This window comes from Haliotis rubra, unplaced genomic scaffold (genome assembly GCF_003918875.1).
Source record: "Haliotis rubra isolate DU_JTF1 unplaced genomic scaffold, ASM391887v1 Scf526, whole genome shotgun sequence".
In the NCBI taxonomy this organism is placed as follows: domain Eukaryota; kingdom Metazoa; phylum Mollusca; class Gastropoda; order Lepetellida; family Haliotidae; genus Haliotis; species Haliotis rubra.
Window position 1 is genome coordinate 184,879 of NW_025767220.1, and position 14,704 is coordinate 199,582.

The 14,704-nt window shown below is 42.0% G+C and overlaps 1 protein-coding gene across 1 annotated transcript in view; it reads left to right on the top strand.

Moving 5' to 3' along the window:
* The window catches only part of LOC124252827 (transcription initiation factor TFIID subunit 3-like), a 28,536-nt gene continuing 13,832 nt past the window's right edge, over positions 1–14,704 (top strand). Inside the window, 4 exon segments of the mRNA XM_046686501.1 lie at positions 1–492; positions 1,819–1,985; positions 7,582–7,827; positions 8,359–8,500. Coding sequence (XP_046542457.1) covers positions 1,820–1,985; positions 7,582–7,827; positions 8,359–8,500 — 554 coding nt within the window. The 5' untranslated portion in view covers positions 1–492; position 1,819.

A 14,704-nucleotide genomic window follows, 5' to 3' on the forward strand; every position in this document is an offset into this window, starting at 1 on the left:
AAGTCGGTCAAGATTGTTGTGATAGAAGGCGCATTTGACACCAATTTAGCCGCTTTTGTATTGTATTGTGCTACGTTACACACTTTTGCATATATGCTTTTGATATCTTGAATATCCGTGTCTTTTGGAGGCCGATGACTGTTGCTATCTATTGCCTGACAAACCCGTGGATGGAGTTTTTATTCCCTGTCCTTGAACTTTTGGACATTGGCAGATTGCTGTGTGGACACCAGCATGAAGCCGGCACAGCTAACAATACTGATTGGCCATCGATCACATACGCATGACCCAATTCGAGTAATTCTTTAGTTTAAACAATTGCAGTTTATTGCACATCTTTAAGGCGAGTTAAAGGACGAGAGTGTGTAATGCCTTGTGGGCGGCCAGTTTATTCTGCCGAGCATGGATCAAGTGTTACTGGATGATAGGATCGGACAGAGGACTTTTCTATCACAGCCTCACCTGACTCGGTGCAGCTGGCTACACTAGCAGGTAGTCAACTTGTAGATAACATTGACCTAGTCCTGTAGCTGACACTGTTGGCAGCACTATACACAATGTCCCAAGGTACTTGCATGGCAGTGAATGCCTACACCTCCATTGAAGTGTTATTTGTTTCCCTGTGCTAGTAGTTTAAGGGATGACTGTGGAAAGTGATATGTTTTGTCTGATTGTATTGCTACTTACAATGACCAGGTAATCATTGATCATACCAGAAATTGGTTGACCTGTTCACAAAGGCATATCATTTGCAACCTTATACTGCTGACAACATGTTTCACACAGGAGTTAGCACAAACCCACCCACACAAGCCAGTAGTGTTTCTTGAGTGTGAAATTTAACTTTAGAGTGACATTCGTTGGTTTCACATTATTTTTCGACTCGCTGTGCGCATGCGCAGAGCGTGTAAAAACTATCCACTGGACAACTTACGGTTTGGTCGTATGCTTTACCGATAGTGTAAACACACTCTAAAGAAAGCAAAAATCAAAACAGATATATGGTTTTATGTCGAATTTAACTGATCTCAATTCATTTATGAATGGGGGCGGTGGGGTATAGCCTAGTGGTTAAAGCGTTGGCTCGTCACGCCGAGGATCCGGGTTCGATTCCCCACATGGGCACAATGTGTTAAGCCCATTTCTGGTGTCCCCCGCCATGATATTGCTGGAATATTGCTAAAAGCAGCGTAAAACTAAACTGAGTCAGTCAGTCAGTCAGTCATTTATGAATGGAAGGGACCGGGGTTAGTTAAATAAATAGCTTCACGTTTGTTAACAAGCTCTTGTATAAACACATCTCACCACCACCCGTCCACTGTCCTTCCTGCACATCCCCTTCTCACAACTAAAAAAACCCATCTCTGATGCAGTTGCCACCAAAATAGGACATCAATTATTGAAAAGCATAGGCAAATGGATGTATGTACTCAACTATGAACAGTTGTCACACGTAATTAACCTTAATAGAGCTTTTATTTACAGTGTGTTTACACCATCGGTAATACGACCAAACCGGAAGTTGACCAGTGGATATTTTTACACGCTCTACGCATGAGCGCAGTGAGTCCAAAATTAATGTGAAACCAACGAATGTCTACATCCATTCACCAGACAGTGTACACTTGCTAACAGTGTGTGCAAAAGTCATCACAGATCAATTATTGTCAAGCAATACTGATGAGTCAACACTACTGTTTACAAGTAAATGACAGCAGTATGAACGTTCTGATGTCAGTTATGGTTTGCATGTCAGGTAATGTACGACTGTTGGACAAGTGAAAACATGTAATACTTCTTAGTAAATATACTTTTCAGGATGGCTACAGAGTATTGTCGCAGGATGCTGCGAATCTGCATAGCTCAGCTGTGTCAGAATCTAGGATGGAATGCTACGCAGTCGTCTCCCCTTGAATTGCTCACTGATGTCCTAGAGCGCTACCTTATAGACTTAGGCAAGATATCTCACCGCTACTCGGAGCAGTGTAAGTGAATGGAGGTGATGTCAGTGTGACACTGAGCAGATTTAGTCTAGTAGACATGGTGTATGCGGACTGTGGTTTTAGTGTTTATGTTGAGAAAAGGGAAGGATTCTTGAACTTATTAACACTAACAGTGGAAGTGGCCATATTCGGAAAGGACTCATCTGAAGTTGCTCTATTTGAAAAGATGGAGGTGTGAAGTGGTCATGTTTCTAAAAGGTTGTGTGAGGTGTAATGGCAATGTTTCAAAAGTTTGTTTTGGGGAAGTGGCAATGTTTCAAAAGTTTGCTGTGATATGCTGTATGTGGTGAACAATGTACGTATTGACCAGTGATGATGTGATTTGCTGTATGTGTTCAACAATGTACATATTGACGAGTGATGATGTGATTTGCTGTATGTGTTCAACAATGTACATATTGACCAGTGATGGTATGATTTGCTGTATGTGTTCAACAATGTACGTATTGACCAGTGATGATGTGATTTGCAATATGTGGTGGACAATGTACGTATTGACCAGTGATGATGTGATTTGCTGTATGTGTTCAACAATGTACATATTGACCAGTGATGGTGTGATTTGCTGTATGTGTTCAACAATGTACGTATTGACCAGTGATGATGTGATTTGCTGTATTTGTTCAACAATGTACGTATTGACCAGTGATGATGTGATTTGCAATATGTGGTGGACAATGTACGTATTGACCAGTGATGATGTGATTTGCTGTATGTGTTCAACAATGTACGTATTGACCAGTGATGATGTGATTTGCTGTATGTGGTGAACAATGTACGTATTGACGAGTGATGATGTGATTTGCTGTATGTGTTCAACAATGTACTTATTGACCAGTGATGATGTGATTTGCTGTATGTGGTCAACAATGTACATATTGACCAGTGATGATGTGATTTGCTGTATGTGTTCAACAATGTACGTATTGACCAGTGATGATGTGATTTGCTGCATGTGTTCAACAATGTACATATTGACCAGTGATGATGTGATTTGCTGTATGTGTTCAACAATGTACGTATTGATCAGTGATGATGTGATTTGCTGTATGTGTTCAACAATGTACGTATTGACCAGTGATGATGTGAAGGTATGTGTTGACGAGTGATGATGTGATGTGCTGTATGTGTTCAACAATGTACGTATTGACCAGTGATGATGTGATTTGCTGTATGTGTTCAACAATGTACGTATTGACCAGTGATGATGTGATTTGCTGTATGTGTTCAACAATGTACGTATTGACCAGTGATGATGTGATTTGCTGTATGTGTTCAACAGTGTACGTATTGACCAGTGATGATGTGAAGGTATGTGTTGATGAGTGATGATGTGATGTGCTATATGTGTTCAACAATGTACATATTGACCAGTATTGATGTGATTTGCTGTACGTATTGACCAGTGGTGATGATTATGATGATGTGAAGGTATGTGTTGACGAGTGATGATGTGATTTGCTGTATGTGTTCAACAATGTACGTATTGACCAGTGATGATGTGAAGGTATGTGTTGACGAGTGATGATGTGATGTGCTATATGTGTTCAACAATGTACATATTGACCAGTGATGATGTGATTTGCTGTATGTGTTCAACAATGTACGTATTGACCAGTGATGATGTGAAGGTATGTGTTGACGAGTGATGATGTGATGTGCTATATGTGTTCAACAATGTACATATTGACCAGTATTGATGTGATTTGCTGTACGTATTGACCAGTGGTGATGATTATGATGATGTGAAGGTATGTGTTGACGAGTGATGATGTGATTTGCTGTATGTGTTCAACAATGTACGTATTGACCAGTGATGATGTGAAGGTATGTGTTGACGAGTGATGATGTGATGTGCTATATGTGTTCAACAATGTACATATTGACCAGTGATGATGTGATTTGCTGTATGTGTTCAACAATGTACGTATTGACCAGTGATGATGTGAAGGTATGTGTTGACGAGTGATGATGTGATGTGCTATATGTGTTCAACAATGTACGTATTGACGAGTGATGATGTGATTTGCTGTATGTGTTCAACAATGTACGTATTGACCAGTGATATGCTGTATGTGGTGAACAATGTACGTATTGACCAGTGATGGTGTTTTTGCTGCATGTGTTCAACAATGTACATATTGACCAGTGATGATGTGATTTGCTGTATGTGTTCAACAATGTACGTATTGATCAGTGATGATGTGATTTGCTGTATGTGTTCAACAATGTACGTATTGACCAGTTATGATGTGAAGGTATGTGTTGACCAGTGATGATGTGATTTGCTGTATGTGTTCAACAATGTACATATTGACCAGTGATGATGTGATTTGCTGTATGTGTTCAACAATGTACGTATTGACCAGTGATGGTGTGATTTGCTGTATGTGTTCAACAATGTACGTATTGACCAGTTATGATGTGATTTGCTGTATGTGTTCAACAATGTACGTATTGACCAGTGATGGTGTGATTTGCTGTATGTGTTCAACAATGTACGTATTGACCAGTGATGGTGTGATTTGCTGTATGTGTTCAACAATGTAACGTATTGACCAGTGATGATGTGATTTGCTGTATGTGTTCAACAATGCACGTATTGACCAGTTATGATGTGATTTGCTGTATGTGTTCAACAAATGCATGATTATTGACCAGTGATGATGTGATTTGCTGTATGTGTTCAACAATGTACATATTGACCAGTGATGATGTGATTTGCTGTATGTGTTCAACAATGTACGTATTGACCAGTGATGGTGTGATTTGCTGTATGTGTTCAACAGTGTACGTATTGACCAGTGATGATGTGAAGGTATGTGTTGACGAGTGATGATGTGATGTGCTATATGTGTTCAACAATGTACGTATTGACCAGTGATGGTGTGATTTGCTGTATGTGTTCAACAGTGTACGTATTGACCAGTGATGATGTGAAGGTATGTGTTGACGAGTGATGATGTGATGTGCTATATGTGTTCAACAATGTACATATTGACCAGTGATGATGTGATTTGCTGTACGTATTGACCATTGGTGATAATTATGATGATGTGAAGGTATGTGTTGACGAAAGTGATGATGTGGATTTGCTGTATGTGTTCAACAATGCACGATTGACCAGTGATGATGTGATTTGCTGTATGTGTTCAACAATGTACGTATTGACCAGTTATGATGTGAAGGTATGTGTTGACCAGTGAAGATGTGGTTTGCTGTATGTGTTCAACAATGTACGTATTGACCAGTGATGATGTGATTTGCAATATGTGTTCAACAATGTACGTATTGACCAGTGATGATGTGATTTGCTGTATGTGTTCAACAATGTACGTATTGACCAGTGATGGTGTGATTTGCTGTATGTGATGAAAATGTACGTATTGACCAGTGATGATGTGATTTGCTGTATGTGTTCAACAATGTACGTATTGACCAGTGATGATGTGATTTGCGGTATGTGTTCAACAATGTACGTATTGACCAGTGATGATGTGATTTGCTGTATGTGTTCAACAATGTACGTATTGACCAGTGATGGTGTGATTTGCTGTATGTGGTGAACAATGTACGTATTGACCAGTGATGGTGTGATTTGCTGTATGTGTTCAACAATGTACGTATTGACCAGTGATATGCTGTATGTGGTGAACAATGTACGTATTGACCAGTGATGGTGTTTTTGCTGCATGTGTTCAACAATGTACATATTGACCAGTGATGATGTGATTTGCTGTATGTGTTCAACAATGTACGTATTGATCAGTGATGATGTGATTTGCTGTATGTGTTCAACAATGTACGTATTGACCAGTTATGATGTGAAGGTATGTGTTGACCAGTGATGATGTGATTTGCTGTATGTGTTCAACAATGTACGTATTGACCAGTTATGATGTGATTTGCTGTATGTGTTCAACAATGTACGTATTGACCAGTTATGATGTGATTTGCGGTATGTGTTCAACAATGTACATATTGACCAGTGATGATGTGATTTGCTGTATGTGTTCAACAATGTACATATTGACCAGTGATGATGTGATTTGCTGTATGTGTTCAACAATGTACGTATTGACCAGTGATGGTGTGATTTGCTGTATGTGTTCAACAATGTACGTATTGACCAGTGATGATGTGATTTGCTGTATGTGTTCAACAATGCATGCGTATTGACCAGTGATGGTGTGATTTGCTGTATGTGTTCAACAATGTACGTATTGACCAGTGATGGTGTGATTTGCTGTATGTGTTCAACAATGTACGTATTGACCAGTGATGATGTGATTTGCTGTATGTGTTCAACAATGTACGTATTGACCAGTTATGATGTGATTTGCTGTATGTGTTCAACAATGTACGTATTGACCAGTGATGATGTGATTTGCTGTATGTGTTCAACAATGTACATATTGACCAGTGATGATGTGATTTGCTGTATGTGTTCAACAATGTACGTATTGACCAATGATGGTGTGATTTGCTGTATGTGTTCAACAGTGTACGTATTGACCAGTGATGATGTGAAGGTATGTGTTGACGAGTGATGATGTGATGTGCTATATGTGTTCAACAATGTACGTATTGACCAGTGATGGTGTGATTTGCTGTATGTGTTCAACAGTGAACGTATTGACCAGTGATGATGTGAAGGTATGTGTTGACGAGTGATGATGTGATGTGCTATATGTGTTCAACAATGTACATATTGACCAGTGATGATGTGATTTGCTGTACGTATTGACCATTGGTGATAATTATGATGATGTGAAGGTATGTGTTGACGAGTGATGATGTGATTTGCTGTATGTGTTCAACAATGTACGTATTGACCAGTGATGATGTGATTTGCTGTATGTGTTCAACAATGTACGTATTGACCAGTTATGATGTGAAGGTATGTGTTGACCAGTGAAGATGTGGTTTGCTGTATGTGTTCAACAATGTACGTATTGACCAGTGATGATGTGATTTGCAATATGTGTTCAACAATGTACGTATTGACCAGTGATGATGTGATTTGCTGTATGTGTTCAACAATGTACGTATTGACCAGTGATGGTGTGATTTGCTGTATGTGATGAAAATGTACGTATTGACCAGTGATGATGTGATTTGCTGTATGTGTTCAACAATGTACATATTGACCAGTGATGATGTGATTTGCGGTATGTGTTCAACAATGTACGTATTGACCAGTGATGATGTGATTTGCTGTATGTGTTCAACAATGTACGTATTGACCAGTGATGGTGTGATTTGCTGTATGTGGTGAACAATGTACGTATTGACCAGTGATGGTGTGATTTGCTGTATGTGTTCAACAATGTACGTATTGACCAGTGATGATGTGATGTATGATGTGATGTACCTGTGTATATTCTGTCATCATGGGTGTCGTACAAATAATGAGTCTGTGGGTCAGTATGTATTTCTGTTACATCCCTGTCAGTCGCTAGTGTCCATGATCATGGAGGACAGCATGAAGTGAGGGAGGCCTCTCACCAGTCATCATAAACCAAGGAACATTTCATGTCACTGTTGCCATGGTTACATAGGTTTCTTTGTGTTGCAGTTGGGAGAACTGAGCCAAACCTGGATGACTTGGCCTTGACCTTCCGCCACTATGGTATTCAACTTGGAGAACTTGAAGACTACATCCGCCACGTTGAGCCAGTGGCATTTGCACGAGAAGTGGTGTCTTTTCCTGCCCGGAAACGTAATAACCTCGGATTCCCTAATCCACGAAGTCGGGAGTTACTTCAACATCGAGAAGAGCATGTACATGATCACCTCCCTTATATGTACCCAGGCATGGAGGGTAAGAGTACACCATATACACGACCATAGATTGTAGATGCATTGTTTGTTCACATACCCAGGTATGAACGGAAGATTACGCTATATGGATTTTTGACACATGTCCATGTTCAACTCCATGTGTGTATCCTGTTTGGTGAAGATATACATGTTCTGATTGATGTGTGATTCTGTGTTTGTGTGTATCCTGTTGTGTGAAGATATACATGTTCTGATTGATGTGTGATTCTGTGTTTGTGTGTATCCTGTTTTGTGAAGATATACATGTTCTGATTGATGTGTGATTCTGTGTTTGTGTGTATCCTGTTGTGTGAAGATATACATGTTCTGATTGATGTGTGATTCTGTGTTTGTGTGAATCCTGTTTTGTGAAGATATACATGTTCTGATTGATGTGTGATTCTGTGTTTGTGTGTATCCTGTTTTGTGAAGATATACATGTTCTGATTGATGTGTGATTCTGTGTTTGTGTGTATCCTGTTTTGTGAAGATATACATGTTCTGATTGATGTGTGATTCTGTGTTTGTGCAGATGAGGTTGAAGAGGAGCCCTCCCTGCCTACCCCCTGCCAGCTACCTCAGGAATCTGTGTCCCCACTGGCAGTCAGCCCCACCCCAACAGATAAGCGTCCCTTGTCCAACTCAGCTGAGGGACCCCCACCAAAGAGACCCAGGTGAGCAGTCAACAGACAGGCAGGGCAATGCATGATATATCTCAATAGTATCAAGTTTACAAGTGCCATTAATGCTAGTATTTATCAATTGGTCCAAGGCCAAGATCACAAGACAGGATACACTAACCTAGAAGACATGTTTTACTATTACACCAAATGATACTCAAATACCACCATGTATGTTTCACTGAAAAGCGTGTCCTACTACTTCACCAAGTGATACTTAAATATCACCCTGCATGCTGCATTGAGATGCTTGTCTACTACTGTATTCCTAGAAGACATGTTTTAACACTTGCTCAAAGTCTTTTAGTGCAGTTATCTTCGGTAAAACATTGTATATGAGTTGACCTTGTTTTGAAAAGATTTAGATCAAGTTTAGTCGAAGATGAACTTGCTTGTCTTGGTTAACTTGTTTTGTCAGTTTCTGAAGCACTGTTACCTCTGGAGGCATGGAACTGTATATTTAAATGTTTCTCCAAAAATCCCACTGCCTCAGACACCAAATGTATTATTTTTCCTTATCCTGACTCATGCTTAATTGCTTGTCTTCTTCTTGCGAACTATAGTGGAACACTTGAATCCCTTTTTGAAGCTCCCTTAAAAAAAGTGGACGTAAAATCACTCACCCCAGTTGTCTCCCTTGTGCGCATCTTTTGGCGCGTAAAGGGGTCACATGATCGGCCATGCTTGTCACTCTCTCCTTCTTCGCCCTGATGGACGGTTGTGAGAGGGCCTGGGTCCCCTATACGGCATATGTCCTTTGAATTTTTAGGCTTTTATACTAAATTAGGCTGTATAAGGGCTTTATCAAGGATTTACCAACAATATGGTTTGAAATTTATTCTAAATTTGTCCGTTTTTTCACGTTGTTGACAACATGTCTCAACTTGTTTACATTTCATGAAGACTTGCATTTCTTGCAGGTTTCGATTGTCGGCTGCTGATCCGCATTTACTATGTCCTAACTGCACTTCTATATGTTTTTCCAGCCTCCGCTGTAATCTTTGACAGCATTTATCTCAAATTGAATTTTGTAATTATTTATATTCTGTTTGTAGACGTGCCAAGGACAAATTGAGACGGCAATTACAAATCATGTCTCAACAGGGTGAATGCGTTAATAACCGTGGGTTGTTGTCTGTCGAGGTACATCATTCCAGTGTGCTGCCGGTGACTTCTGCAGAGCAGAGAAATGAGGGTTCCGGCCTTAGGAAAAGATCATCTTCGACTCAACAATCTTCGTCGCAGTCCAAGAAGACCAGGACGCCGTCTGCTGCGAAGACTAAGCCGTCTTCAGACAAGTCTACAGTCGAAGTCGTCAGTGGGGGCAGCGAAGAAGTCGAGGTCCTTCGCCGCAGATATCAACCCATCGGACAAAGCAGACGTTTACGATGAACCGACGATCCTCATCCCTGAAGTACCGGCGAGAAAGAAGACGAGGTCTTCTTCTTCACTGACGTCTGCAACTATATCAACGCAGTCAGACGGCCTATCTGCGCAGACTGCAACTACCAGAGAGGACAGGCAGTCCTTAGATGACACCTCAGCACTGTCAGATGCAGTGTCATCTGTACAACAACAGCAGTTATCAGCGCAGACCTTCAACCCGGGCATCTTTATGCAGCAGTTTAACCAGCAGATGATGGACCTGATGGAACGTAGGTTCGCTCAGGAGAAGACTGCAGAGAAGCAGACGAGTCTGCAAGGAGGACGAACATCGTCTACACCTCAGCGGGATGAAGGACGCAACCTGCGTGAAGAAAACGTTCATGTAGGGAACGCCCAGGATGACAGCAACGCTTGTGACGAATCTCGCGAAGGCATTCGCAGAAGGACCACTGGTGAAGACACTCATGGAAACAACAACCGAGACAACACCTGCGAAGGCATTCGCGAAGGAAGCAACAATTATGAAGGAACTCCTGCTACAGACGAGGAGCATTCATGAAGGCATCGCAGATCATCTTCATCCTCGGACTCAGACAATCACCAGAGGTCTACGCGTACACCACGCAGAAGAGATTATACGCCTTCACGAAGGCATTCAACTTACAAAGACAGGTCACCGTCGCACAGATCCTCGGCAAGGTCTTCATGGTCGTCACCACGCAGATACAGATCACCTAGTACATCTCTCTTCGCGCAGGCTTACACATAGATCTCCACCTAGAGATCAGGACCAACGGCAACGATCTTCGGAACGAGACACATCGAAACCGGAAGATGATGGAGGAGTCATCTTCTTCGACACAGAGATCAAATCCTGGATGGCTAATGGTCTGGAGCTTGCATCACCATCTAAAGAGAATAATGAAGCATACACATACATGATGTCTAACGACGATTTTGACATGCTAACACTGCCACCCATAGATCCGGTACTGGACGTCCCAGACAACCTCAGCTCAGCCTTCACGAAGGCAACGAAGTATCAGAGTCAGAGCATTCCACCGTTTAATGCCAAGAGATTTTCTCTACATCATATGGAACCATTCATGAAGGCCCCAGAAGTAGATGAAAACTATAAACTCATCAATGACGCTCGCATCAGGACTTATGAAGTGGAGGACAAGAAGCTAGCGTAACTAGACACAACCACTAGACGTACCTTCTTCGGTTTAGCCGGATCAAGGGCCGTCAACGAAACCCTAATTGCCAAGTTTGCAAACTCTACATCTGAAGAAGATCGGATGATCTACTCAGCCTTACTAACCCAAAGGAAAGACCAACAGTTCATGTCAGAACACCAAGCGTCTACATCGGCGGGATTAACACTGCTACGAAGACAAGGTCTACTATCATCTTGTAAATGGAGTGAGAAGTTTACCAAACCACTATTCAGAGCTCCATGGGCAGCAACGAATATCTTCGCAGGAGAAATTGAGGACGTGGCTAAAGAAGTTACGAAGGAGTCCAGAGAAGTGATGATGATCAAGTCCATCGATACACTGGCCAGCGTTATCAGACAGACATCATAGCGCTACTCTGGCAAATCTAAATTTGCAGGAATTCAGAGAGCTAGAGACAAGAAATATGGCAACTCTACAATAACTTTTGTATATTCAACACAATCGGTTATTTTAAGGCACTTCATTGAGACTGATGACTGCAGTCTACAAGTATCAATGTTAAGCAAGTATGAAACTTCAGCTGATCATCTGTATAAAATGACAACTGCATTATCTTCAGTGAAGAAGAGAAAAGTCACAACAGCCAGGGAAACAGTCGACCTACATCGGTATTACACGGCGAAATCTTTCGCGCGTTTTCGACTCAGCCTGCTTTACACGTGTTCACTCGGGTATTGAGGGAAGTTACGGACAAGGCCGAGTGTTGATGAGAGAAATCAACGACTGCACAAGATTTTACAAGGACCTTTTTCCTGCAACACGGGTGACGTCACATCGCGGGAATCTGAGATGAATCAAATGCTGCAATCTGATTGGTCCATGGTAGACAACGCCCTGTGCAGAAGTCAGTCACAGCTCACGTGTCAGGAAGTTATCTACAATCGAAAACAACTTCTCAACGTGGGAGGAAGGCTCCCCTTTAGAGTCCAATTAGCAGGGTACAGAACGGATGGAGACGGCACAGCACAGGTTAATGAATAAATAACTTTGTCTGTGAACGTGCTTCTCGAACACCTGGCTGTCCCTTTCTCTGCACTCCTCCCTCGTTACAAACAGTAAACTGTGTCAATATTTTAATGATAGTTTGTTAAACAACTTTTTTTTTTCTAGGACAAAATTTCTGCAAAAACCTCACCGAGTGGGTATGATGTTTTGATTATGATCAGCGTTTCATTGAGTATGTTATGTTTATTAGTTTTCTAGTTAGATTGCAATTCATCGGTCTGCTTTTGAGCCAAACGGACTGTACTCTCTCCGTTACCACTACGAGAGTGGCAGAGTCTACTCGGTCTCCTCACGTCGGCACAAGACACGCAGAGGCAGTCTGGATCCAATCGTCCTACCGAACGAACTGAAACCATACCTATTATGGTGGACACAGAAGTCGAATGTCTGCGCAGGAACCTACTTAGCAGAGTGGGATCCAACACTCATCTCTACGCAGATGCGTCCCACCAAGGATGGAGAGCTCACTTAAACAACAAAGTGGCATCGGGAAAGTGGTCGAATCAGGAGCAAAAGCTGCACATCAACATGCTAGAGTTGAAAGCAGTTATAAACGCCTTACTACACTGGTAAAGCATACTAAGGAACGCTCAACTGATGATCCATACGGACAACTCCACAGTGGCGTTCTACATCAACAAACAAGGGTCAACAAGATCAAGAAGCATGTTGGACCTCAGCTTTCAACTATTCAGCATAGTAGACAACCTGAATATCGACATAAAAGCGTCACACATTCCCGGAGCCAGAAATGTGATAGCAGACGCCCTATCCCGTCCTATGAATCCGTCCCCGGCAGAGTGGATGCTACACCCAGAGGCATTCAAGGACATCATTCGGACAATAGGATTCCCACTGGTAGATTTGTTCGCAACCAAGTTCAACAAACAACTACCAACATTCGTCTCTCCGGTCCCAGATCCTCAAGCATGGGCAACGGATGCCTTGAGCATATCTTGGGAAGGACTAAACGCGTACGCATTCCCTCCACCGGCACTAATACCGAAGGTATTACAGAAAATCAAAATGACGAACAAGTTACAACTGATTTTGGTTGCGCCTTACTGGCCAGCGAGAGAGTGGTTCCCCAACCTCATACAAGATATAGGAAATCCAAATCTACTGATTCATCCACACACCAAGCAAGCACACAGAAACCTAACTATGTTTCAACTACACGCATGGAGCGTATCACGACGTGCTTGAGGAAAAGAGGATATTCCACCAGAGCAGCCAAAGCAGTAACTTTAGCCTTACGTAGATCAACCCGTAACTTGTATGATGACAAGTGGCAAAGTTTTGAGAAATATGCTCGGAATAAAGGCTTCACTGCAATGGAAGCAACACATCCTCCAGTGGCGGAATACCTTTGTCATCTTAGACAGACAAAACAATGAAGGGATCTACACTCTCTACATACCTAGCGGCCTTGAGCTCAGTTATCACGATGAAAACGGGTATAAAACTGACCAAAGTACCAGAGATACTGGCACTACTACGCTCATTCAAGTTGGAAGACCAACAAAGAAAATTCAAGACGGCCGCTTGGGATCTCAATGTGGTTCTACAACATCTTACCAGCGAAGATTACGAACCACTAGAAAGGACATCATATGAGAAATTAACTCATAAAACACTGTTCCTCGTAGCCTTAGCTACAGTGGCAAGGATGTCAGAAATTCATGCTCTAGACTTCGAAGGAACAAGATTTGACACGCATCGTGACACAGTGCATCTGGGACTAAGATGGGATTTTATAGCAAAGAATCAACTGCCCGGTCAACCAGACAGACAATTCCATATCCCAGCACTTTCGTCGATATTAGGACCACAGGATACGCAAGACCGATCCTTATGTCCTGTCAGAGCATTGAAAATATATCTATAGACATCTAAATTGAGGAGACGAAAATTCAAGCGCCTTTTCATCCCTTTATCTACGGAGACACCTACAGAAGTCTCACGTACAACCATATCAATATGGATGAGATTTGTCATATTGAGAGCCTATAAAGCAGCAGGACTTGATCCTCCACGAGCCTCCAATCCTCATGAAGTCAGAGCACTGGCATCCATGCTAGCTCTGCACGGAAACTGCTCCATATCAACAATAATGGAGGGCTGCTTTTGGAGATCGGAGACGGTGTTTGCCAACCACTACCTCAGAGACATGGCTACAGAGGACGTCTCCAGCATACACCAGTTTGGGCCTCTTGTTGTAGCACAACAATTGACGGTACCTCAAAGGCGCTGAGATAAATCTCACCCCTTTTGTCACTTGACTTGTAAAAGCCAACACTCAACAGAGTACGGTTTTAGAGTCCATGTATGCATCACGCCTAGGACAGGCTAGCATAAGTGATAGACCCGGTACTTGAAAAGGACATTTGCCCTTGTACACTTAAGCAGGGTCACTTCTCCACTTGATGCATGCATCAAGAGATGGAGTCGTATAAATCCACACAAAATGTCAGGAGAAGATTTCCAGGATAAATCTGACAAGTTGTGGTCCCCCACATTCATCAGAGGAAGCTGGAAGAAAGGACAAATGCCATTAGAAGTTCCC